This window comes from Tiliqua scincoides, chromosome 2 (genome assembly GCF_035046505.1).
Source record: "Tiliqua scincoides isolate rTilSci1 chromosome 2, rTilSci1.hap2, whole genome shotgun sequence".
In the NCBI taxonomy this organism is placed as follows: domain Eukaryota; kingdom Metazoa; phylum Chordata; class Lepidosauria; order Squamata; family Scincidae; genus Tiliqua; species Tiliqua scincoides.
In genome coordinates, this window is record NC_089822.1 from 102,724,801 (window position 1) to 102,752,431 (window position 27,631).

The 27,631-nt window shown below is 44.7% G+C and overlaps 1 protein-coding gene across 1 annotated transcript; it reads left to right on the forward strand.

The window, feature by feature from the left end:
- Positions 1-461: 461 nt before the first annotated feature.
- On the forward strand, positions 462-27,326 carry LOC136638618 (T-cell surface glycoprotein CD4-like). Its single transcript, XM_066612654.1, has 8 exons — positions 462-507; positions 19,073-19,210; positions 19,359-19,613; positions 20,713-21,012; positions 24,098-24,337; positions 25,671-25,798; positions 26,108-26,175; positions 27,296-27,326. The coding sequence occupies exons 1-8, from the start codon at positions 462-464 to the stop codon at positions 27,324-27,326; spliced, it is 1,206 nt and encodes a 401-aa protein (XP_066468751.1).
- Positions 27,327-27,631: the final 305 nt, after the last annotated feature.

Here is a 27,631-nt window from a genome sequence, read left to right on the forward strand (position 1 = left end):
ATTCCATTCTTCTGCCTAGCTCCTCTCTGTTGGACACTACACAGACCAACAGCCCAAGCCTACACATTTCTACTTAGAAGTAAGCTCTGCTGCATGCAATGGGGCTTACTCCAAGGAAACTGTGCATAAGAAACTATGCATATGCTTAGTTGCAATCCTATACACACTTACCTAAGAGTAAGCCCCACTGAGCACATGGGACTTACTTCTGAATGAACAGCACTTGTATAGAACTTACACAAAGCCACAGCCACAGAGAGATTTGATTCCTGGTTGGTTCATTGATACATTTTCTCCTTGGGTGGGCTTTTAGGACTGTCTTTGCATTCCCTCTCTTATAGTGTCTTTTCTTCTCAGACCAGTGGAGTCTGACCTTGACTCGTACAGCAATCCTCTCTGCCCCTTTTACAGAATAGCCTGCCATGCACAGACTCTTTGGCTCACTAGAGGCTTCCCCCAAGATGGCTGCAGGTTTCAGGGCGCCTTATATGGTCTCCTCCGACCCAGGTAGGTTCCCAAGGGAGTCACTTTGGTGACACTGCATGAAGGCTATGGCCACAGAGGTGGTCCCAGGGTTCAGCAGTGGGTCCTACTGAGGCACCTGGGCAGCTACATTACATTGCTGACCTTTGATGTCAGTTCTGAGCTTTCCTTCTGTTTTCTGTTCAAGGTTTCATGGCTTACTCTCAGTCCAAACTGTGGCTTCCAGCTCCCTCCCAACAATGTGTGGTCCTGGCCCAGTTCTCTCATTGCCATTTAGCAGCATGTTCTGCCGCCCCACCTCCAGCTTTACCTGGGCTCCCTTTTTAATCCTATTGACTGCTTCTGTATCTCTCTTTTGTCTCCTTTAGCTCCCTGTCCTGTTTCACATGCATCTGTTCCAGCTGTCCTTGGTCTTCTTGTCTGTTCCAGCTATCCTTGTTCTTTTCTAAATCTTTGTACTGTCCTGTTTGTCTTGATCTTCAGAGAATCATGCTGAGACACAGCAAGCAGTCTGAAGCGGACTCCAGAACAGAAAACCACTAAATTGTCAAGGCCTTGGCCACATTCCATTGTGAGGCCAACTCTGGAATTTTGGGGACCCTTCAGCGATCTCCCTATCCCTACAAAGACATGTGGACATACCCCTTACGTCCATGCTATGCTCCTAACCCACACAGCAGCACTACACAGCTGCCACACTAGGATAAACTCAAGCCTGTAATACACTTTTGAATGTGGTGCTCCGCTTTCATTTAGCCAGGGGACATGAACTATCCCTGTTCACGCCAACACAGAGGTTTTTTTTCAGAAGCTTTGGCTGGCATTTCTTATGCATCTCTTAGATGGCAAACCTTTTAGGGAAAGAGAACCATTTATTTCTCTACTTTGCTTTGTTAGCTGCTTTGCAAACTTTTTTAAATTGAAAATCAATATTTAAATGTTCTCAATAATAAGAGTAATAATAATTAATAGTCATCTATCTGCGTTAGGTGAGAGGAGATGGGGAGAAGAGAAGGACAACACTGTCTTTTCAGAAAGCCACCCTCCTCGCTGTGGATCAACACCCCAGGGATCCAAGTTACTAACCCTCCCTTCAATTAAATTGATTACAAGGTGTAATGATCAAACTGATGGCTAGATGCAAAGAGCCAAGTATTATCCTTTTTTTAGAAGCAGAGAAAGTATTTGACCATCTGGAATGGTCTTCTAATGGCATTAAAACGATTCGGATTAGGAGCACAATTTAAAGATTAGTTAGTATTAATGTACAAAGCACCAACTGTGAATGTTGTCTGCAAATGGTGCAATTTCTGCTAATACTGTTTTGAAGAGGAAAATTCGGCAAGGCTGCCTATTATCCCCTTTATTATTTGCTTATCTCTGGACCCATTCGCCTTAATGATAAGACTAAACAGAGAAATCGAATGCTTAAAATTCAGGGAAAATATTCCTGTATGTCAACAATATTGTTTTGCTGCTAAAGAATCTAGAGAACTTGGTCAGGGCACAACTACAGGTTCTGAATGTTGTTCAGGTTATATAAGGCTAATCTAAATAATTCTACTTGGATGGGATTTGAGCTAACTAATGAAACAAAGGATAGAATTTCTGAAATTTCAGTGGAACTCAAATTCCATTAAATATCTTGCTGTATGTGCAGTATATCTCTCAACATATACCCGATGGTGAAATACGTTCATTCTGAATTGTTGGTGTCTGTATCTTCTTTGGCATTCATTAAAATGAGCTTGGTGAGGAGAAATTGCAATTGTTAAGATTAAAGTTCTTCCCAAGATATTATTTCTATTCTCGTATGTACATCCTATTGATAGTAGAAATGGATATACTGAAAACATGGTAAAGACCTCTTTCATAATGTGTAAGAAATACTAAGCCGTCAAGGAGATTGATATTCAACCCAATCCCATGCACGTCTACTCAGAAGTAAGTCCCATTTTGTTCAACGTGGCTTACTCCCAGGACACTATGTAGATAATTGCAGCCTTTGTTATCTCAATATTTGTCTCAAGGGAATATGAATCTTCAATTATTATCATGCAATTAGACTTTCTGAGATGCATTAGCAGCAGTAGAACAAAATATGTTGGGTCTGTGACCGTAAAAAAAGAATGATGATGAGTAGAACAAAACCTTTTCTCCTTCAGCTTACCAAGGAGCAAAGGGACAAATGTCTCCTTACCCTGAGGAGACCTCCAGCAGCCAAAAGTCTCCTGCAGGATGCCTGTGCTAGCATTGCTGCACAGGGTTTTAGGTAGGATTGGGCTGTTAGTCAACTGATGTTTGACATTTTCTGTTAATCAGTTTATTGAATAATGGTATTTATTCATTATTTATCGGAATGCTAATTTGGTGGATAAGGCTGAGATTTTTTAAGGCTTATATCTATTGTAGTAGTAAATTTTATTTTATATGTGAGTGTGCATATATAAATCTATATGTGCATGTATATATACTTGTGTGTGTGTGTGAGAGAGAGCGAGAGAGAGAGAGAGAGAGAGAGAGTGTAGTGTCTGTTCTTAACCTATTTTTTGAAAATAAAAACTTGACTAAGATAAAAAACAAAAAAGATGCATTGAGCTCTATAGGCAGTTTGGCCCACAGAGGAAGAGACACTGCCATCTCCACTCCCTTAAAATGTAGTGCCTCAACTCAAACACCTGGCAGTCAGCAGCTGCAAATGTTGCTCTGCTTTTATTGTGCTGGCTGCTCTGTCATACCTAATTGCATATATTATTGCCCTGCAATTTACATACACTGTGGCTATCTTTGCTGAAGCTAGCACCTGCCATGTGAAACAACAGAATCACATTTTCCCGGTAACTCAGAATCGCTGGGAATCATCATTTGGATGCCTGCAACAGCTCAACAACCAATGCATTTTCAATCAAACAATTTCTGATATCTCCTCCGATTTCCCCCCAGTGCAATGAAGGAGTTAAGCAAGCATAAACACAATCTCATCTGATCTCAGAAGCTAAGCAGGGTCAGGCCTGGTTAGTACTTGGTTGGGAGACCACCTGGGAATACTGGGTGCTGTAGGCTTATACCATAGTCTTTCGAGACTGAAGGTTGCCAACCATTCTATTGCGGGATGAGGAGCTTCACATGTTGACTGGATGCTGACATGCATTACGCTTGTGGGTCAGGCAGCCAATGCAACGCTTCATAGAACGAACAGGAAAGTTGCACGGGTCTTTGCATTCTGAGCACGTTCACCATAGTGGCCCGCAGTATAAGTTGTGAACTAAGAAGTTCCCAGTTCAAACCATGTCTCAGCCATGACCTTACACATGGTCTGAGGCCAGCCACTCTCAGCCCCACATCTGCAACAGGCAACATAGTTTTGCAGGCTATGAAGGTCTTGAAATGTGCTATATAAAATTAAGCATTATTGTTAGCTACAGTCTTGGGCTACGCATGCTTTGCTGAACATAATTATTTCTGAACTGGGCCTTTATGTATTTCTATTAATTGAGTCCAGGGCCAGCCCAAGACTTCCTGACGCCTGAGGTGGCATGCGAAATGCTCCATAGTTACACAATGCTATGCCAGCCTCTGGGCCTCCCACTCTCCAGTGTTCTAGCTTAGCACTCTCCTCCCTCCACTTTTCCTCTTCCTCTCTGCTCCCCTCTTTCTTTTTCCTCCCCAGGGCCTGGAAGGAAAAGGAGGGTTAGTGCAGGGAAATGGGTGGGCAGAGACGAGGGTCCCTACCAATCCGCTGTCTGAGGTGACTGCTTCAGTTGGCTGCAGGGATGGGCCTGTCCTGGGTGGGTACCTCAGGAATATTTAACCTGGATGTTGGAAAATCTCAGGTGATGGTTAAAAATAAAATTGCTGTTGGGACAGCTCAGCTCAGTTTTGTTTCATCATTTTGGAGAGAGAGGTATGAATCTTCTCTTCTTTATAAACTAAGGGCTAAACCAGTGAGATATGGTTGGTTCTTGATCAGATTTTCTGCCATTTTCATTTTTATCTAAAACCAGTTGTCGCGTAGGGAGCAAGGACTCTGATTTTGTTGAGAGCAGCAATGTTGAGGAGGAGGGCTTCCATCCCCATGCTGTTTTCCCAATTTCAGAAGCTGCTGTCTGTCCTATTGGGAATATATATATATATATATATATATATATATATATATATATATATATATATATATATATATATATATATATATATATATACACAAGTAAAATGTAGGTTCCTGTACGTTTTCCTTAGCAGGGCAAATAGCAGCTTCGGGGGAGATTTTAGATCAAGGAAATAACACAAGAGGGTTCCCCCCCCCAGCACCACTGTGCTGATAAAAATCAGAACTCCCCTCAGTTGCTTTTTAGATAAAAATGAGAATATCAACACTGATCTCGGGCCTCTCGCATCTTGTCTGTTTTGACCCTAAATGGGCGTCAAGATTTAGATTCATGTTAAATGTGGTGGAAATAGCTTGTTCTCATTTTCTTGGAGGGAGGTGGGAGGAAAGGCAAAGTGTTAAGTTTATTCAGGTCGTTGGCCAAGCCATAAGATGGATGCTGACAGACCCGGTCCTTGTAAGCAGAACCTCTTTATCATCTCTCAGCAGGCTTCTGAAAAAAACCTCAGCCACAAACAAGAGCAAGAGCAGAGCAAGAAAACCGCAAGGCCAAAGGGGGGGGAGGCTGAGGCAGAGGAAGGGATGGGCATCAACAAACACAACACCATGACAAAAGGCTTTGTTTATATAACCCTCACACACACACAAAGAAGGCAGTTATGAATCCTGTGTTCCATTTCTCTGCCAAATACAAAGAAAGCTACCTGTGGCTTTATAGGTCATACTTTTTAAAAAGCTGACACTTCTACCTCTGTGCCACATCCAGAAGTATGTCTTCAGAGGGATGCGAGATTGTATGCATGGAGATTCAAAGGATCAAGCCGCAAGCATCCTTACCATGCGGCTCCTGAAAGCCCTGTGGCTAGAATCTGATTGTGACCCACAAGCCTGACATTCTTGTTTTGTGGCAGAGCCATAAGTTAGTGGTAGAGCTCATATTTTGCATCCTAGCCCTATCATTTTCTCTGGAAAGACCAGGGATTGAACCAGGGACTTAAGAACATAAGAACAACCCCACTGGATCAGGCCATAGGCCCATCTAGTCCAGCTTCCTGTATCTCACAGCGGCCCACCAAATGCCCCAGGGAGCACACCAGATTACAAGAGACCTGCATCCCCTATCCTGGTGACTTATACCTATGAAGCCTCCAGACAGCTGCCATCTGTAGAACCAATGGTCCAACTTGGGCATCAGCTACACTCTACCATAAATGCAGGGTCACTCATCTGAATCTTCTCCCATCTTTTCCCAGGGGCACAAAAGATGCATGATTTGTCACCATTGTGCTCAGTGTTTCTGTTTTTGCTCCACTCTATTGGTTGTTGTTAATGGAGGGGGGCCCAGAATTTTGTAGAATGATGTCACAGGAGGTGCAATCTTTAAACGTTGATGTATTGTATTATTTCAGTTTATAACTCACTGTACCCCATGGGCTTATAGTGGTTTGCAGTATTCTTTTTTCCTACATGCTAGTAGTTCTGTCCCCAAGGACTTCACAGTCTTAAAGGAAAAAATGGTTTGGGCAATTGGAAGAGGTCAAGTGAACTCATCATGACAAAACATAAAAAAGAGCTCAGAGCTCAGCCCTAGGTGCCATGGAGTCTTCATGGGTTAATCTTGAATATTTAATCTTTCAACCTTACTGAGAAGACAAAGGGACAGACTCGGATTTAAGAGCGGCCACATGTTGATAGTGACATGTAGTTCTCTTTTGTGATTGCTGCACAGTTCCACAATTGGAGTGTGTAGGTTGGGATGATGCATTGTATGACTACACAGAGCAATCCCTGGACTTCACAGAGTTTTGGCTGGGGAACCTGAATTTTCCCACCCCACATAAGAGAGAGAGGGAATTCCCTCTGCATATATTCCACAGAATAAGGAAGATCCTCTCCCATTCAGTTTTCTTCTAAGAGCTGTGAGAGTAACATATCTGAGAAACTTCTCTAGTTTTTCTAGCTTTTAGACTGCGGAGTGTTGTTGTTTTTCCACTCTGGTTAAGTGCCCTAGTTTAACCATGACTTATTGAAAAGTAATATCTTTTCTTCTTTTCCATGACATGAGTATCTGTGGTGTAAGAGGTCACCTTCAAGATGAGTGACTAAATTCCTCACCGATGAAGGACATGAACTTGCCTTCTCTGCTTAACATAAATTGTTAAACACAGTTGTGTGTCATTTGTGTAATTGTTGTGCTGAAATCAGGGTCAGACCAAGACCTCCTGATGCCTGAGGCAGCATGCCAAATGCTGTTCCCCTTACTCAAATATGTGCTAGCCTCTTCTCCTCCCATTCTCCAACAGTCTAGTAATCACTCCCCTCCCCTTCACATTTTCTCTTCCTTTTTCCAATCCAGAGAGTTTGGAAGGAGAAGGAGCAGAGACAAGTGGGCAGACAGAGAAGGGTGCCCTCTACCAAACTACAGCCTGCTTTGGTCTCATGGTTGGGCCGGCCCTGGCTGAAACGCAAATTGCTCTTTGGGTATATCATAGTCCAACAGGTAACTAGTGCCATGAGTGGGAGGGGGAAAGACTCTAAAACAGATTCCTCAGCTCAGCCTCTTTCTTGCTCCTCCCTCCTGTACACTTCCCTGCTGCCACCATGTGGAAGTTGCCTTCACTAAAGCAACCCTCAGCCTCCGGAAATCCTTTGCTTACAGTCCAGGGACTGCACCAGTCCTGGCTAGAGTGAGATCAGTTATTACATGTGGGCTGAGGAAATCCCAAACCTCAGAATTCAACGTAAATGAACAATAGGAAAAATGTTTAGTAGATATTTTGAAAAAGACTTCAGTGACAAAGAAAAATAGTTTTAAAGCTGTTTGAAAAAAAACCCATCAAAATGTTTGGAGTAAGAAAATGAACAGAGATGAACACACACACACCAATCTTAATTTGACTTGTTCTCTGTTACAGACAGGTTGAAACTAAAGCAATATCCATGTACAATCTCACAATGGCAATGCCATTCAGCTTCTTGACTTTCCTGGCTCCCTTTTCCAAACAGCAGTGGCTCTCGTTTCCAAGCTGCCTACCGCTCTGGCTCACTTGGGCAGCCCAATCCTACCTAACTACTCCCCAGGCAGCGGTGCAGCTGCACCAACCGGGTGCACACTGCATCCCACAGAGAAATTTGGGACCATGAAGTCCTCCTCAGGAGCATTTGTTCTCTTGGCCCGGGGTAAGCAAGAGTAAGTGGGGTAGGCAGGTATTTTCCCTCTCACACAACAACAGAACCAGGGGACATCCACTAAAACTGAATGTCGGAAGAGTTAGAACAAACAAAAGAAAATATTTCTTTACCCAGCTTCTGTGGAACTCTGTAGAACTCCTTGCCACAGGACGTGGTGATAGCATCTGGCCTGGATGCCTTTAAAAAGGGACTGGACAGATTTCTAGAACAAAAATCCATCACAGGTTACAAACCATGATGGGTATGTACAACCTCTTGATTTTAGAAGTAGGCTACCTCAGAATGCCAGGTGTAAGGGAGTAACAACAGGATGCTGGTATCTTGTGGTGTGCTCCCTGAGGCATCTGGTGGGCCACAGTGAGATACAAGAAATTGGACTAGATGGGCCTTTGGCCTGATCCAGTGGGGCTCTTAAGTTCTTAGGTTAAGCACTCACTGCCCCGCTGGGTCTACTTGGACGCGGATCAAGACTGGAAAGGGGAATAGAATATTGGCGGTGCTGCCTCCATCAATATTTCCTCCTTCCAGGCTTTCTTTGATCCATTCTCCTCCCTGCCCTGATCTCTGGCCCCATTTCTCGTACCATTCTGCCTCCCTCCCATCCCCCGCACTGATGATGATGATGATGATCAGTATTTATATACCGCTATTCAACAAAAAGTTCACAAAGTGGTTTACAGAAAAAAATCAAATAACGAATGGCTTTACCATTAACTAATGGATTTACTAATGAATTTACCTGCACTGGGGCGCCATTGGTGTGCAGACCCAGCCATTTGTTGCTTGTAGTGGCAGCTAGGCCATGATGCATTTTGCGGTAGCCGTAAGGGACCTTACTTGTCAGAACACTAGTTCCAACAGCATAAGGCCCTGTTGGGATTGGGCCACATATAAAAACCAGCTACCCTTCCAGTTTTTACACACTCAGATAGCTGCTTTTAAATTTCACTTTTCCATAATGAAGCATTCCTCAAAGCCTGTTTCTCGATTTTTTTTTTAATAGTTCTTTTGATTTCCTTTTTCAGGGATGATCTTGTAACTTTTCTGCCTAAATTAAAGTGAACATAACACAAACTATTTTTTTTTTAAACCTTTCTGGCAGCTATTTTACAATACAAAACATAACACAAATACAAAGTGGCAGAAGCAAGTATATTTCTTCAGAGAGCATGAGGGCATGTTAGTCTTCGGGCCATGTTAACAATCCTAACAAACAATAGTTTGATTCTGTCCTCTGAACCCACCCCAAGTCTGTGAAAATTCTGTGAAAAATCATAATGTATATAAGCTAAGTACAGTAATAGTTCATAACAGCCTTAATTGATGACAACGAAAACTTGCTAGATTTACTAACTGTAATGTGACAGGAAACTGCTATCTAACCTCAAGCCTGAACCAACAGAATCAGAGTTCTTGATAACATTTTTATTCAGCAGTTGCACCCTGGAGTCTCCCTTTCTTTCCTTTCTCTGGCAGAGCTTTTGTGTGATTCCTGCTCACTGCTAAATTCAGTTATTTTCCAAAGTAGATTTTTTAAAAATCCAAATCCTCATGGTCATATTCGCCAATTAGAATTAAAATTGCAAGAACAGTAGAACAAGAACTTATTTATTAAATGGGACTGCCTCTGAAAACAGCCCAAAAGCTTCCAGTGATGTAAAACAATGGGACAGCTTACTTACAATCATATTACAACTCTACTGCTCAGTTAGTACTGGTTATTTGTATGCTTCCAGTTTCAATTCAAGGTGCTGGGTTTCACCTTTAAAGCTCTAAATCAGGGGGGTCAATTCAAACGAAAGGCCCATGGGCCAAATGAGCCCCCCCCATAAGCTGTTTATCTGGCCACTGTTATAATTGGGCTCTTCCATCACCACCATCAGCTGCTCTCAGCTGCTAAGATGCAAAATGATGCCTTGACAGAAGTGGCACTGGTGAAAGGGCAGCACTAGGAGAGCCTAATTATCATATGGGCCACTCTTTCAGCAACGCTGCTTCTGTTAAGGAGTCACTGCTGAAAGGGTGACTCATGTAATAACTGAGTTTTCCCAGCACCACCCTTTCAGTAGCCCAGCTTCTGCGAAGAAGCTGGAAGGTTTTTAGCGGTGCCACTTCTGCTGAGGTGTCACTTCGCAGAGCACCTCTCAGCTGCCGGGGTGCGAAGTGACACCTTGGCCTGAGTGATAAGTGGGCTCTCTCCTATCATGAAAATATGATCCAAATTTTCTCTTGCTAGTGTGTTCCTAGGTGAGAACAAAGTGCTTGTTTCTGGTCATGACCACTTCCTGGTTAAAGACATCACTTCCAGCCCTCAGCAGGCACCATGAATGCTAATCTGGCCCACCGTGTTGCCAGGTGGGCCTACCTCAGAACCTGACCCCAGAACCAGACCCCAGAAATTAATAGTTATGCTTCAGCAGGCCCACTAAAAACAGGAAACTAGTGTGCCTCTTTCAACACAAGAACTGCTTTAGCTGGGTGCTCTGATGCTGGCTGCTTATGCAAAAAAATTGTGAAACAGGAAAGCACTTGCCAAATGGAAAAGTTAACCAATGAGCGAGAAGCAAAGTAAAACCACAAGACAATGCTATGCAAGATGAGAAATTTCCCTTGTCCAGCGACCCTGTCACTGACCACAGCCCCACTTGCAAGTGTGAAGTAAAGCCTTAGCTCATAATTCCTCGCTGGTCTTTGTTGTGTCTTTTTTTCATCCAATCCCGCAATGCGTTAAAGCTGAACATGCCCATCAGTCCCCAAAGACTGGGCAACAACAGTAAAATGAGTTTGACACCACTGATCTAAATGATCTGGGACTTGGGTCTTCGAGGGACTGCCTTATATACCACACCCCTGTACACTCACATCATCAGCTGCAGTTTGACTCCAGGTGCCCAGCTTGTCAGAAGGGAGATGAGAATCCACAAGAAGCATGTCCTTTTCAGCAGGAGTGCTGGCCCCTTGGGGTGCTCTTCCCTCAGAGGCCAAGTAGGCACCCACTCTATAAAGTCTGACAAAGCTGGTTAAAACATGGCTGTATAGGAAAATGTTGATACTTCAGAGATGATGTGTTTTGTTACTGCTGTTGATACTTGTTGCTGTTGTTGATTTTAACTGATAGTTAAAATGAAAACAATATTAATTATTTTAGTTTATACAGTAGACTGCTATTTTTATATACTGCTCAGGCTCCTTTGGGAGCAGGGCAGCACTGTTTTCCCTAAGCTGTGCACCCTTATCATGGTTCCATTGACTGATGAAGAGAATAAAGCCAAGAAAATCAGAGTATGTATTTCACAGAATTTGCCTACCCAAGTACCTCGGTTTTTCATTTTTGTTTTCATAAATCTATCCCTTAGGATGGTTTGGTTATGCTTGAATTGGCAATGCCTGGTTTAAAAAAAAGTCAGGATTTTTGAATGAGTATTCCAGTGACCACATGGTAAGACTTCAATACCCCTGGTTGTGTCCCTGCCTTTCCCTCCCACTAGCAACAACAAAATAAATAACTGCCACTTTTAAGGTGGGTCATAGAATTGAGATTTTCTTGCTTCACACACTGCACAGAGTACAGAAAATTCTGCCCATTTCTCAGACAGAATACAGCAAGAGTTGCTAAACCATGGCTAGCGAGCCACTTAAGGCTCTTTGAGCGCAATCCTAACCAACTTTCCAGCACCAACATAAGGGCAATGCAACTCCAAGGAAAAAGAACAAACATGGCCTTCCCTTGAGGAGGCCTCTGTGACTGCTCCCAACTGCAGGATGCGGCACATGCCCCACTGACACCGCTATGCCAGTGCTGGAAAGTTGGTTAGGATTGTGCCCTTTGACACATAATGTGCGGCATACAGATATATTTTGGCTGAGCTCCTTTTTGCACTACAATTAATAGAAAAGGTAAATAAACATTTTCAAGCTTTATAATTGCTGGAGGTGGGAGAAAATGGTTTTAGGATTTCAGAGTTTTCCAAAGTTAGAAGTGCAGAAAGCGATGTGTTTTAATTCAAAATTTACATTGTAATTATACATTATAATTATTAGTTACTTACCAGGTATAAACAAGAGTCCACTGGACTAAAACATAAGTTTAATGTTCATGGTGAGTAAATGCAAGGGAGGACACCAGGATGCAGGTCTCTGATTGTCTTATGTGCTCCCTGGGGCATTTGGTGGGCCACAGTGAGATACAGGAAGCTGGACTAGATGGGCCTTTGGCCTGATCCAGCGGGGCTGTTCTTATGTTCTTAAATATATTTAAGAATTTAAATGCTTCTTAAATATTGTGGCTTTCAAACATCTGAAGTTTATCATACTGATGCCTGCGTACCTGTCTCAGACCCCTCTCTCCTTTCAAAGAAAGAACCTGTAGCAACCATCAGTACAGAGTAACCGGGGGGGGGGGGTTTAGAAAGAAACAAAAACAGGAAAGCATGAATTTTAGAGAAAGATTAAAACTTACTGCTTTGCTAATCTTATCAATGGTAAACCTTTTTGCTGACAAGTTAACAAAGTGCCTAGCTAACCACAAGCCAGACATAACCTTTAGACACTAGATAAAATTAGAAAAGCGAACATACTTGGAACGGTCAAAACGAGATAATGAGAACAAAACGGCTAATATTATAATGCTGATGTACAAATTGATGGTAAGGCCACACCTCCAGTTCTGGTCGCCGCATCTCAAAAAAGACAAAGTGGAAATGGAAAAAGTGCAAAAGAGAGCGACTAAGATGGTTACGGGGCTGGGGCACCTTCCTTATGAGGAAAGGCTACGGCGTTTGGGCCTCTTCAGCCCAGAAAAGAGACGCTTGAGGGGGGACATGATTGAGACATACAAAATTATGCAGGGGATGGACAGAGTGGATAGGGAGATGCTCTTTACACTCTCACATAATACCAGAACCAGGGGACATCCACTAAAATTGAGTGTTGGGAGAGTTAGGACAGACAAAAGAAAATATTTCTTTACTCAGCATGTGGTTGCTTTGTGGAACTCCTAGCCACTGGATGTGGTGATGGCATCTGGCCTGGATGCCTTTAAAAGGGGATTGGACAAGTTTCTGGAGGAAAAATCCATTACGAGTTACAAGCCATGATGTGTATGCGCAACCTCTTGATTTTAGAAATGGGTTGTGTCAGAATGCCAGATGCAAGGGAGGGCACCACGATGCAGGTCTCTTGTTGTCTTGTGTGCTCCCTGAGGCATTTGGTGAGCCACTGTGAGATACAGGAAGATGGGCCTATGGCCTGATCCAGTGGGGTTGTTCTTATGTTCTTATGAGATAAGAACAAGAGCAAGCCTTCCACCTTTCAGTGTTTTGCTTATTCGGTCTCAGCAGCACTGGACAGAACCCACCCCTGTCTACCAACTGGCTCTACCCTTTGGGGCAGGGGTATGACAATATGTGACTCTTAAGCAAATTTGGTCACCCTTAGAATATAGGTGTCAGGCTTTGTGTGGGGGCGGGACGGTTGTCATCCGTGGAGATTTGTTCTCTGCCTCCCAGGCCTTCCCAGCAGGGGTAGGAGGCCTAAATAAGGGTGAAGTGCCTCAGGAGCCTCAGTTGTGTGACCAGAGGGAGGGGGTTACAGCACCCTTCTCCTCCTCTCTGAGGGTGGTGTTCACCGGTGGGGCAGCGGGAGCTGCTCCACACCTTGCCCTCCTCACCCTCATCACAGGCTTCCCTTATGAAGCCCTCTCTGATCCACCCTTCCTCCCTCACCCTCCTCCCACTTCCTTTGTGAGAGCCATAAAGGGGCCTGGGCTCTGGTCCCTGCCTCCCTTTTTTCCCTTCTGTTTGGTGGAACAGGCAGCTGGGTGGGCGCACCCAGGGTCCAGGCAGCCTCTCCCCCTCCTCCTGTGGCCTTTGCTGCCAGTCAGGGGACTCTCCCCCAGCCCCTCCAGATAAGTTGGGGCAGGAGAGAAGCAGCCAACCCTGACAATAGGCAATCATAAATTGTGGCAACTTATCCTACTTGTAGGATCACTGGGTAAGCCTGTTTTCTGCAACTCCCTGCCAAATGATAGTGAGAATGTCACCATGCTGGCATCTTCACTGGGCCAGCAATCTTGGGCAGAAAGAAGGGATGTGTGGCTGCTGACCCAGATCTCCCCCATGTATTTCCCTCATATCATGCGTTGAAAGAAACGGGTGGCAAAATGTGACTGTGCTTAACATTTCCTCATCCCCGACTAGATCAGCGGCTGACTACTGCTGGCACTTGCAGGGGGTGGGAAAATGCTGAACATGATGAAGTCTCATGCATTTTCTCTACCAGTCGTTATTGGTAGGTAAGGCAAAAGCAGGTTGATGGCAGTCACAAGGCTACTAAGCCACAGTGGAGAGGACAGGCTTATCACTTGATTAGTTGTACACCAGGGTGAATTGCCACTCATTGAATGGTTGTCCATTTCCGTCTTACATGTCATGTGAAAAAAGACAGCACTGACTTTGTTAATATCCCATTTTGGACTTTCCTTGCCAGGATCTCTAGGACAGTATTTCCAGCCTTCAGTTCCCACAAGGGATACAGTGTGCCAGTGGAGATGATCTTGAAAAGAGTCTTCTTTTTGCTTCACCTGGGTGAGTTCTCCCCAAGAGGTGTGCATGGCATGGTGGCAGAGTTGCCATCGTGAATGGATTTTTACTGCAAATGTCACAGGACACCTGAAGCGTTCCTTAGGCTGCTCAAATGATCTCCTGTTTTCTGCCTTCAGCCTAACAATCTTTGCACCCTTTAAAAATAATGGCCTTGTCCCATAGGCAGGATAGCTTGGTAGTTCATAGCTGTCTATCAGAACAAGTGCGTGGATGCTCCAGTAATGGCCAATATGAGCAACAGAGGAGGAGAAAAGAACCCATTTGTGAAGCCTTAACACCAGCAACCACGGGTCCTTTTCTCCCCCCAAAAGTCAGGGATCCAAAAGGGTAGGAACTATATTGTTATTGCAGGAGGAAAAGCCTAGTAGAGTTGCCCAACTCTCCCCTAGAGCAGACAGCATTGGGAAACTCAGAGCCGAATCCCATTGTTTCCCTCACCACAGCATGCCGCCGTGCCAAAACAGACATGGCGATGTTTCCAGTGGACTCAGTTTATAGCCAGCATGCTATGGCGGGTGGGGCAGATTGGGAGGCTTGGGAGAGGTAAGGAAAAATATTTTGTAATTGTTCCCTCACCCAGAGACAAGTCTCTGTGGACAAGACAAGGTGGTTCTACTCAGACCTATGACAGCTATTTGGCTGTTGCAAGTACTCATTGACCTGCGCCACAGGATCAGGTTCCAGGAGGGTTGGATTGGCACTTCCAGCACCACCCCCTTCCCAGGCCTGATCCTGTGGTCCAGATCAGGGGTGCCCAAACCCCGTCCCTGGGGCCACTTGCAGCTCTCGAGGCCTTTCAATGCGGCCCTCAGGGAGCCCCTGGTCTCCAATGAGCCTCTGGCCCTGCAGAGATTTGTTGAAGCCCACACTGGCCCAATGCAACTGCTCTCAGCGTGAGGGCGACTGTCTGACCTCTTGCATGAGCTGTGGGATGAGGGCTCCCTCCACTGCTTGTTGTTTCACATCTGTGATGCAGTAGCGGCAGCAAAGGAAAGAACAGCCTTGCTTTGTGCAAAGCCTTTTATAGGCCTTGAGCTATTGCAAGACCTTCATTCATTCATATAAGTTCATCTTTAATATATTCATTTATGTAAACTTATGTAAATTTATTCAAATTTTAAATGTAAATTATTTTTTCTTTCCCCTGGCCCCCGACATAGTGTCAGAGAGCTGATGTGGCCCTCCTGCCAAAAACTTTGGACACCCCTGGTCCAGATCAATGCAAAGTTGTGACAGCAGCGTACATGTCATAGATCTGAGGAGACTCACCCAAGCCATAGAGCCTTACTTCAGGGCAAAGGAACAATTATTCCCTTACCTGGAGGAGACCTCTGAAATTGTCCCCCCCACCATAGAATTCAGCAGTCACCATTTTGGTGCCACTGAATAAATGGGTGGCAGAAGGATTGGGCCCTCAGGGTCTTATTGGCCTGGAGGTCAACACAGTGACTTTCACTAGTCTACAAATGTATCAGCTTGTAGCATCTTTCTACTAGACTTACCAAATGCCACAGTTTGACCTTTGGGACTGATCTTGACGACTCTATGAGTATGAGTGTATGTCAGGAGCAGAGTCAATGGGTACCTGACAGCAAGGTAAAACAGTTGAATAGGAGAAATTTCACAGTTAAGAAGGAATCAGAGTAGAACTGGGTAAATGGACATTATTAGTGACAAAAAGATGTGGTCCTGCAATGCTTACTTGTTCCTGTATACTCTGTTGAAAAGAGAAAAGCACTCTCAAGTTCAAACGCCTAAGGGCAGCAACCCTGAGGTTTCTTGATAGGGCATCATCATAAACAAAGCAGGGGTAAGGGGCCTTGCTTTTTAGAGCAAAGTTGGTTTCCAGGTGAGGGGAGTAGAATCCTCCCCCTTCCCACCACTGCTCTCTCCATAAATGTTCCTCACAAACACTTCCTAGCCAAGCTCACTTCCAGTATTGAAGCTCAACTGTGGAGCACCTCAGGGTAACAAACACGGAGAGATGCTGCAGGCAGAGGGAGGGTTTAGCAGCCCCTACTCTGTTCCTTTGCTTTCAAAATCAGACCTTCTCAAATCACCCCCCCCACTTAACACATGATTGACAGATCTGCAAACAACTCTGCTGCTGTCACATGTAGCTTGAGCCTCAATTAATCCAGTTTTCCCTCAAATACCAGATTATACTGGACACTGGAATATGTATCTGTTTCATGCACTATATACCATTATACAATTTATATAATTACTGTGCACCACCATTTGGCATAATGCACTCAGTTGATGAGATCAAAACTTCTGGTTTTAGATGCTTTTTGGCCAATAAGCCGATAGCAGCTTTTGTGTGTGTGTGTGTGTGTGTGTGTGTGTGTGTGTGTGTGTGTGTGAGGTGTGTGTGTGTAGCATGCAGGAGGTGGGCATAAGATTAGGCTACAGACCCTTGACAGGGGGCTAAGTACTAAAGTCCCTCCCTCAACACCATGGTTTTGGACTATTTCACATACCCGCCCTTTCCACACTATTTATTTGAAAAGCAAATCATTAACGAGTGAAAAGCAGATAATTTATTATAGCAACAGGGGAACCAATCCGTATTGGGACATGTCATGGAGGAAGGATATCTTTATCCCTTTGTCTCTGCCCCATCCTAGTCCAGATACTACTTCCAGTGGTGTATCTACGTAGCATCACTGGTAAGCAGAGCACACTGCTCCACCTCCTCACACTTGGCTACTGGAAGCCATGGGTAGTCCTGTCCTCTACTTCCTCTCCAGTAGAGGCTAAGTCTGTCTGACACTCAAAGTGGCAGGCAGACCTGGTCTCCACCTTGAGATCCTCACCAGGAGGCCAGATCTACCCAGCATTTGAAGCAGCGGGTAAACCTGGCCTCTAGTTTAGATAGGCCTCTCTCTTCCCCTGTGGAGGCAGATAAGACTTCGCAGCCTTTGAATACCCACGTTGGGACCAATTTGTTCCTGAGCCAAGTGGGGAGGCAGCATCAAGCTGCTAGGAGGATCAATTTTATTTACAGGCAAGTGATGCAGACACCTACCCTTATGGCTGGCACCTCAAAGCACCAATGAGGTGCTACAATTATTGAGCCAGCCAGTGACATACAACATGATGGCACATGATGCTGGCACCCCCTTTATGTCTGGCATCTGGGGTAGACCACCTTCTGTCCCCTTGGTATGGACTTCTGATAAGTCCGTCTCCTTATTGCATCTCACCCCATCCACTTGCTAACTGTAGGGTGATTTCCTGGTTTTTTAAAAACTAACTTTGATTAAGAAGACACCAACTTCCTTAGTACATACGTAACATTATTTTTTTCTAAAATAAAAGTGCAAGTTTACACTCAACAAATTGTTAACCAAAAAACCCACAAACTTTCCTCCTCTAGTAAGCAAGTGAGGAGATGGAGGTATGGAGCATGCACACCAATTAATTGGACTAGGCTTATAGTGCTAAAGTGCAGATTTTACTGTTATGTCTGAACTCGGGCCTTAAACTCACAGAGATCAGCCTGTTTTTACACTGGTACCCAATTTGATGTAACTGCTGTTAGGCAAATAATCAGAAGAACTACTGACATAACTCTATGGGTACTTGCCTTGGGTTCAGTTTTGTAGAAAGGTGGTTTATAAATATTAAAATAATAATATTTTATTGATTCAATAAAATTGATTCAATAATATTCAAATATTTTATTTGAGGGACCGCCTCCTTCCCTACAATCCGGCCCGTGCTCTTAGATCTTCTGGGGGGGCCCTTTTGACTGTGCCGCCACTAAGAGATGTGAGAGGGGTGGCAGCCAGGAAGAGGGCCTTCTTGGTGGTGGTCCCCGAACTGTGGAATACCCTCCCCTTAGAACTGAGAACTGCTCCCTCGTTGCTAATGTTTCGGCGTGGACTGAAGACCTTTTTATTTCAAAAAGCTTTTAATTGTTGACAGGCTGGCTGGTGTTCTTGCTTTTTATATGAAAATCCATGGGGTTTGTTTTGTTTTTAGCTTTTTAATCATTGTAAATTGTTTTTAACTGTTTTTCATGTTGTATTTTTAAATTGTTTGTTAGCTGCCTTGTGTGCCCGTTGGGCAAAAAGGCGGGGTACAAATTAATAAAATAAATAATAATAATAATAATCCCTCCTTAGCTTTTTCAGGGGCTGTCCAAATTATAGTTCATCCCTCCTCAGTAGCAAATCAAAAGTATTGCATTTCCCAGTGGCAGGAGACTTTAGTAGGTGCCAGAAGCATTTGTAGACTTTTGTAGGTGCTTCTGAAACATCCAGGGTAGAACAAAGATACTCTTCAACTGGTGTGATGTAATGCCTCAAACTGTGAGCTTCGGGCCTGGAAATACCCAGAGTCCCGGGCTTGAGGGAGATGTTAGTTGTTGACCTGCCTTTGGTTTTTGCCTTTGCTGACCCTATGTATCTTTCAGGGGTAATGTTTCCTGTGACTGAGGGGCAAACTGTGTATGCCACCGCAGGCAAGCCTTTTACCCTTCCGTGTCAAAGAGATTATGGATCAGAAAAAATCGAGTCAGTCGTCTGGAAATATGAAAGAAAATTGATACTTCGTTACCAAGGGGGGCAGCCTTTCAAAGGTAGAATTTGAATTGTAACATTCCAAATGCACCCAACACAGAAATGGGGAACCTGCTCTTAGCAAGAAGCTTTAATTCCTTCCATTTCCGCTTTCTCCAAAGGTGCCGGGTTCTTGACATACGAATTGCAGGATGTGGAGAAAGGGAAGTTCTGTTTGGTAATTCCCAAAGCAGTAGAAGGCCTTTATACCTGTGAAGCTAATGGGAAAGAAACATCCTTTGACCTTCGTGTGCTGACTGGTGAGTATTGAGGGTAGGGGAAGAGAAGGATAATGTCTAGTCCTTCTCCTTGTTCTGTCTTCCCAGCAATTTACTGGGGAGGAAGGCGAGAGAGAGAGAGCCTGGAGTAGAAAAAGTTCACTGAATGGGCTTTTCATTTTCTGCACAGTGACGGGATCTCAGAATGGATACCTCCTGGAGGGTGAAACTCAAGAACTGAAGCTAAATTTCTCTAACAGGGCATCTATCAAGAATATTAGATGGTATAGCCCCCGCAAAACCCAAGTAATTGGCAACAGTCGCTGGCTTTTGAAAGACAATGGTTGGAGCCTACAGATAAGGAACCTTAGCTTTCAGGAGGACAACGGGACTTGGGAATGTCACATCCCTGGACTCAATATAACCTATGATATCAAGGTGATAGGTAAGAGAGACAGGTTTCATTTTCCATAGGGTTCCATGCATTTTTTGGTTTCTGATTTTTTGGCCATAACTTGATGTAAAGGAGATATTTCAATCCAGTTTTTTGCATTGCATTCCGCTGGAAATTCCACATCCAACAGTGTAAAGCACGATGGGGTTATTCCAAACCTCCACGATGTTAGCGATGTTGGGGCATATGTGGTGTCACCCCCACAAGGGTGGTACCCAGAGCGGACCACCTCCCTGCCCCCCGCTAGCTATGCCACTGGGGAGGGATTTACATGGGCAGAGCCACGGTGGATCTGGTTGGAGGGCATTTTGACAGGTGAAGATAAGAGGGTGTATGGTGAGAGTGACTTAGCAGGCAAGGAGGGAATTGTAGCTCTCCCACTTTCTGTGAGCACTAATTGCCAATGTTTAAATCCCCAGCCAGCATGAGGAAATGTCTCTCAATGGTGACAATTAGCCATGGTGGCTAGATGGACCCTCCAGACTGAGAATATACACAGAATACCAGTCGCGCAAGAGCAATGCTGGAAGAGACTTGTTCCCTTCATGTCCTGCTTATGAGGTTTCTAGAGGCATCTGGGCTGATCCTGTAGGGCTCTTCCTGGATTTGACTCTTTAGAAGGCCTTCTCATGCCTCCCACCCCAACCCCGCCTTCAAATTGTGGCTTTGCCAGATTGTGAAGATAGAGCTTAATCCTAACCAACTTTCCAGGGCCAATGCAGCCACAATGCAGTCCCAAGGTAAGGAAATAAATGCTCCCCTACCTTGAGGAGGACTCCTTGACTACCCCCCCAGCACAGATTGCAGCACACGCCCCATTGGCACTGCTGCGTCAGCACTGGAAAGTTGGTTAGAATTGAGCAGTGAGTCTTCGATGATGGAGTCCCTTTCTCATTTCCACTTTTCTTTGCAGAGAGTCTATTTGCTGTCATCTTTCTTAGTTTAAGGAGTCTGGAAATGGGCTGACTATCATAACATAAATGGCCTCTTTCTAGATGGAAAAAAAGCATATCTTCTACCAGCTCTGTAGTGAAGAAGATGGAAATTAATGCGAGGAAATTGACACATTTATTCTCTACCCTGAAATCAGGTTTTGAGAATACACCGAATGCAGGGATGAGGTATGCAGCTGTTAACAGCAATGTGAATCTTTCATACCCACTGAATGTCAAGCTCCAGGATCTGCCAGACATCCCTGAAGTCCTGATTAGGAAATTAACAAATGATAATATGAATAATTTGAAGATGCTCATCCCAATCAATGCCAACAGCACCTATCCTGTCAAAGAGATACTTAATGTGCAGTTTGAGGATGCTGGACAGTACCAGTGCCAGCTCAGATTGAGCCACAGGACTTTGAACAAGAGCATCCACTTAATAGTGATGAAAGGTAAGAAGTCTTGGTTACTTTGCATCATGATATCATTGCATTAGCATTCCTTAGGCATATCATTTTTCTCCGTTTCACGGAATGCTATATATATGCCTCAATTAAGCACAAAAATGACAGTCTGTGAGCAAAAGGACATGTTTTTATATCCCAAAATAAATGTGCTCTATTTAGCTCAACAATAATCAGCTTTTGGTGTGTACAGTAGTTCACCCACCTGTGTTCCCCAAGAATACATAGCTTGCATTTATTTATTTTAAAAGGTATATTTAGTGACTTTCTTTAGGATACCCAAGAACAAAAGCATTTTTAAAATGGCAAAATTCAATCAATTTTAAAAGAAAACAGCAAATAAAATTGCTCAGTATAAATGTCTCCACAAGAACAATTGAAAAATGATCAAGTTCACCATCTCAAGAGCATTGCTAAGGAAGTATAGATAACTGGTAGATGAAAGACGATGGACCCTGAAGTGACCATCAGTCATTTGCCTGGGATCATTAGCTAGAATCTTTCTGCCTCTTACCCTCACTTATGGGTAGCTAATTAAGGATAGTTCTTTGCCTAACTGACGTTTGTGTCAATCTGTGGTTGCTTCCACATTTCTCTCCAGAATTTCCATCCTTTGCTCGCTCACTTCTTACTGAGAATCAAAAAGACATTGTTGCCAAAACACTGCATTTCGGTATTTTCAGACTACTGTTTGCATTTTCCCCCCAAGGCCTCACTGCTGCATCAATGTTGGAAAGTTGGATAGGATTGGACCCCAGGACAAGCAAGGAGCAAATTTACAGTGGCACTTTCAAATGGCTGACCTCACTGCAAGAGGTCTTGGCTGAGAGGGATTTTCTGATCCCACAAGCCCTGTTCTGAGTTATGGGCTTCCTGTGTGGGGTTCATTAACTGTGGTAGCTGTGGTGTCATTGGCTGTGGAGTTACAGCCCAACCTTATCCACACTTTCCTGGGAGTAAGCCCCATTGACTCTAATGGGACTGACTTCTGAGTAGACATGAATAGGATTGGACTGTAAGTCAGAATCCTATATCATTGTGGCACAGTGACAGAGAGTAGCAGGAGTGGAGGGCACTGCCATTTGGCTCTCCAGTGGGTGAAATAGGAAATTTTTAATTGCCATGAACTGTCAGGATGCATACTGCTAAGTCAGCATAGTGGTCAGAAAATGAGTCATATAGGATTTCATGCAAGTCTACCCCACCCCAACCACTGGCCCTTTTGGGGCCTTCAACGAGCAAAGCTGTGTTGGCATGGTGCCACTATACAGTATATTGATGTATCTGCAACATTAACTGTTATGTAGATACATGTTATCTGCAGAGTAACAGTTACAGCAGTTTCTGGAAAAGCCAGTGTAAAGAGGCTTCCTCTGAATTTTAAAATAGAACCCATTTGTATCAAATTCACACAAAAGAAAGTTGGGGGGTGGTCAGGTGGGCCAAAGGCCTATATTTATCAGAGGGCCCACCAGGCTGGATTGACCCTTGAACCCACAATGCCAGTAGGAGTGCCAATATACCATCAAGAGTGGGCAGGGAATACCCAGTGCATGGCTTATTCCGGGGCCCCCAGAGAGGCTTTACCCCCAAGGTCACCAGCATATAGGTGTCTGGATCAAGGATACACTAACACAGGGGTGTCAAACTTGTTTCATATAATAGGCCAAATAGCATTCATGTTGCCTGCTGAGGGCCAGAAGTGACATCAGTAAGCAGGAAGTGACATCTTTAAGTTGATGATGGCCAGAAACAAGCACTTTTTTCTCACTCAGGATCTTATTGGCTGCAAATGAGAGAAGAGAAAATGTGCAAATCTTGTTCATATTTTCAAGATATGAGTGAGCCCCAACTATCATGTGGGCCAACCTTTCTGCAGTGCTGCTTCTGCTGAGGCATTGCTTTGCAGCTCAGCAGTTGAGAGATGGTCTGCAAAGTGATGGCAGAAGTGGCACTGCTGAAAGGGTGGCCCGCATGGTAATTGGGCTCTCCCAGCACGCTGGTAGCATCTCCCTCTCTAACCCTTTTTGGTCTGTGCCTTACCCTGTAGCGTTTCTTGCCTTCTGAGGCCTCCTTCCATCTCTCCCTCCCAGAGCCTCTGCAGAAGTGGTGCTGCTGAAAGGGCAGCTGTGGGAGAGCCCAGTGATAGCAGGGGCCAGATAAATTGCTTCTGGGGGTTGCATCTACCTGTGGGCTTTAAGTATAACACCCCTGCACTAACTGATCACGAGAATTATTGAGTTGTTTATGTTTTCCTGCAAATATGAGATATTTTATGGAATCCAAAAACAAATTCATGTACACTAAACCAGGATATAAGTTTGTGCCAGAAAAATGGAAAATGTGCATTGTTTTTCTTTACAGTGTAACCCTCTGAATAAAGCTGACAAAGCTTCATCTCTATAGCACCTGAAGTTTCTGTCCATGTAAGCCCATTTGTGTGTTTGCCTTCCCTAAAGGGAGAGCTGTGTCCTGTGAACTGGACAGCTTAGGACTTTAGCTTAGAGCAGGGGTGTCCAAAGTTTTTGGCAGGAGGGCCACATCATCTCTCTGACACTGTGTCGGGGGCCTAGGAAAAAAAGAATTTACATTTAAAATTTGAATGCGTTTACATAAATGAATATATTGGAGATGGAACTTATATGAATGAATGAAGGTCTTGCAATAGCTCAAGGCCCATAAAAGCCCTTGCACAAAGCAAGGCTGGCCTTTCCTTTGCTGCCGCTGCTGCATCACAGACGTGAAACAGCAAGCAGTGGAGGAAGCCCTCATCCCACAGCTCACGCGAGAGGTCAAACAGTCACCCTCATGCTGAGAGCAGTTGTGTCGGACCAGTGCTCCAACAAATCTCTGCAGGGCCAGAGGCTCATTGGAGACTGGGGGCTCCCTGAGGGCTGCATTGAGAGGCCTTGAGGGCTGCATGCGGCCCCAGGGCCGGGGTTTGGGCACCCCTGGCTTAGAGAATAAGTAAATGTCCCTTCTGTGATAAGAAGCATTTCCTTAATTATCTCTTCTATCCTGAGCCTTGTGGCAACGGTACTGCCATGAATTTTCCTTCTTGTCTTCCCTTCAGTGTCTGCCCAACCTCTGCAGCTCAACTCCACAGAAGCCAACTTGATCCTCTGCTGTCATATCTCTGCTCCTAGAGATCCCATAGGTCAACTGGACTGGGTTCATACGAATAGGACCACAAAGCGTTACTCTGTTCAAGCAAACAAATTTTGTATCTTAACCAGAACTGCAGGGCTGTGGAGATGCAGTCTTCTCGTGAATGAGGATGTGAAGATCATGATGGATTACAATGTGACTGTGGGTATGTTCCAAAAATGGAGGCCGTGTTGGCCTGTTACAGCAATAGCGACAAATAGTGTTGTGGTACTGTGACAATTTGTGGAGCCTCCATGGCCACTATGTGGGGTGCACCTGACCTTCCCGTGCACCTTCTGTTACTCTCTTGGGGTGGCAATAACTGACATGACAGCTTAACACAGACTGTCCCAGAAGGGCATTTGCTGCCCCTAGGAGAAAAAAACCCAAAGAAAGAGGGCACTTAAAGATCCTTCCTCCTGTCTGGTGAGAGACCAATTATTGGGGTTCCCTCCACATGAAACACAGTGGCTACCTGACCCAACCGACCTGGCTAAACAGCAGAAGTTCAAAAATAAAAGTAACGTATTCAAAATGAACAGCACTGATGCAGCTGTAATGCAGCCTCAAGGTAGTCATATCAGGCTCTGGTCCTATTCACACTTTCCTGGGAGTAAGCTCCATTGACTATAATAGGACTTACTTCTGAGTAGACATGCATAGGATTGGGTTCTCAGTACTGGAAAACTGGATAGGATTGGGCCCAAAGATTTTTACCTACTGCCCCTGAGCCACCCTGAGCTTCTCCCCTGCCCCCCATATCATGCAGCTTGTGCTCTGTCAGTGGTGCTGTATGGTCTGGGCTGGTGGAAGACTGGATTGGGCTGTAAGGTTCTTTGTTGCAATTTGCCTCCAGAGTGTGCAAAAGCATAATGGCAACTACATAAGCATCTCTGCAAATGCTGGGAACAAAGCATGTCAATCAGTCTGTCTTTGGGGAACAAGCTGCTTTCTTTCCCTTTGGCTACTTCAACAGCAGGAAACTAAGCAGAACTCCTCCAAGGGGAGGACCCAGGGGGCTGAGCTAAGTTTAGCTCAGCCCCCTAGGACCTCCCCTTGGCCATTGTCAGGTGGATGGACTTAACTAAGGGATAAGTGTGAGCAAAATTCCATGGGGTGCTGGTGCTTTCTCTCTGGCCCATTGTTCTAATAGAGCCAGGTGACAGTCAAAGAGGCACTATCAATCTGCATCCAAGTTTACGCTTTTCCTGTGAGTTAAAGGTCATGATGGCAAAGCTGCATCACCCAAGGCAAGTCAGCTCCATATTACACAATCAGGAGTTTCCCACATGGTTGAGAGGGTTCCATTAATTACAGCCACCTTATTGATTAACAAATGCATCATGACATAACCTTTCAAGGGCCAGAGCTCACTTTATCAGATACATGCAGCTTTGGGATCATAAACACAATCATCTCTTGCCTTGTCCTTTGTCTCCGTGTGCTCTCCCCATCTCAGTTCATACACCTTTCCTTCTCCACCTCTTCCTTTCCCACAGCAGAGAACCCAGATGAACCCAACACATTCCCAGTGCTCAAAGTGGTTGTTGGAGTTGTGGGCCCACTGCTGCTGCTGATCCTCATGGTCGTGTGTGTGTTCATTTGCAAAATTGTTGCACGGAAAAGGGTAAGTCTCTCTGGGCCCAATCTTATCCAACTTTCCGGCACTGGTGCAGCTGCAAAGCAACCCCAAGTTAAGGGAATAAACATTCCCTTACCTCAAGGAGGCTTCCATGGCTGCTTCCCAACTGCAGGATGCAGTGCATAACCCATTGGCACAGCTGAATCAGTGCTGGAAAGTTGGATAGGACTGGGCCCCGTGTGTCCAAAAATGGAAAGGCAAATGGAAAGAAGTCTCATCTGTGACAGGAGCCAATGGTAGAGAGCTTGAAAGCACATAAACACATAGAACAAACTCTCTTTTCTGTTTTGGCAGCAACACGCAAAGAGGATGGTCCAGGCGAAGGAACATTTGCTTGCAAAGAGGACTTGCCGATGTCGGAAGTATGTACCTCTGTTGGAAGGAAAGGCACTTTTATCTTTCATTCTTTCACAAAACCAAATATACTAACAACAAAACCGGAATAATCTCCAAACGAAAAACTGTGTACCTTTAGCTTTCAGTCTGGCCTCATCAAATTTATCTTGTGCCCATTAATCAATGAGAACTCATGTTCATGACTTTATCAAGTAAAGTTTGGAGAACTAGTTAATAAAAATGTGAGAACGCTCAAGAAATGTGTGTCCATAGAAAGTTTGCCAACAAGACAATGCAAACCAGAGGCCAGATGAGCGCAACCCCACTTCAGCCAGTCTCATTTGCTTTTTTTAAAATAGCCTTTGGCAAATTGTGCAGGTCCTGTTGCAAGACCTGTTGCAAGGTCCTGTGCACTAGAGCCCAATCCTAGGCATGTGTATTCAGAAGTAAATCCCATTACAGTCAATGGTGCTTACTCCCAGGTAAGTGTGGATAATATTGCAGCCTTACAGCCGAATCCTGTGCTCCCGTGGCATGTGGCTGTGTCGGCACCAAAAACGGCTGCTGCTGCATCTCGCATGTCCGCAGCACCTGCAGGCAGCACCGTGGGAAGAGGGGACATTCATCCCCTTCTCCCAGATAAGGGAAGTAGCCCTGCAATGGGGCTATTCAATTCACAGCCGACCAAAAGGTTAGTCATGAGGGAAGAACGTTCGCGTAGGGTGCCAAGCCCCGCACGAATATTCTGGATCGGGTGGAGCTCTGCTCCCTCCCTGCTCCCTCCCCCCCACATGCCCCCTCCCCACCCTCTCCCCACCTCTCCCCTCCCCGGAACACCTCCTCCCCGCCTTCCCCCACCTCTGCTTACCTTACCACGGCTCAGCGGCCCGTGCAACTGCTGAGTGGCGGAGGCTGGGTGCACACCTGGCGCTGGCCCAGCGCCGGGCAACGCTGGGCTAGCATGGGCGCTTGCCTGGAGGTAAGCCGGTGCCTCAAGCTCAGGATTGGGCTCTTAGTCTGCATGAAATTACAAACAAGTGAGACGTTCCCTTTTTTCAATGCAAAAGTATGCCTTGTTTTTCCTTCTGCCTCTGGCCCTCCATTATTTCAGAGTGTGTAACTTTCTTTTATCTTTTCTCTTAACAGGGAGCTAACGAATGATTACTATCATGCCTGAGATGTAAAAAAAATGTGTGCATTTGACATCCAATCTCTGCTGGCTTATTTTACTGCCCTTTTTTTTTTTTTAAACCTTTCATTCATTTCTTCAACATGTACTCCCTGTTACGGCTTCAGAACCAAGATGGACATAATACGATGTAACAGAAAATACAAATGCCTCTTGCTTAAAACTTTGATACTGTATAACGTTTGCTTAAATGTGCATTATTTTACTGTACATACATAAGCAACGCATTTCATCAAGGTCTGTTCAAGTGATCGTCCCCACGTTGAATATTTTTAATGCATTTGCTGAACTGT

What these genes read in the sequence shown, in the direction of transcription:
- LOC136638618 (XM_066612654.1), top strand. Translation starts at nt 462, where the DNA reads ATGGCTGCAGGTTTCAGGGCGCCTTATATGGTCTCCTCCGACCCAG. An exon ending in AAATTGTTGCACGGAAAAGG is followed by an intron (nt 25,799 to 26,107) that starts GTAAGTCTCTCT and finishes CTGTTTTGGCAG; the next exon opens with CAACACGCAAAGAGGATGGT. An exon ending in AGGACTTGCCGATGTCGGAA is followed by an intron (nt 26,176 to 27,295) that starts GTATGTACCTCT and finishes TTCTCTTAACAG; the next exon opens with GGAGCTAACGAATGATTACT.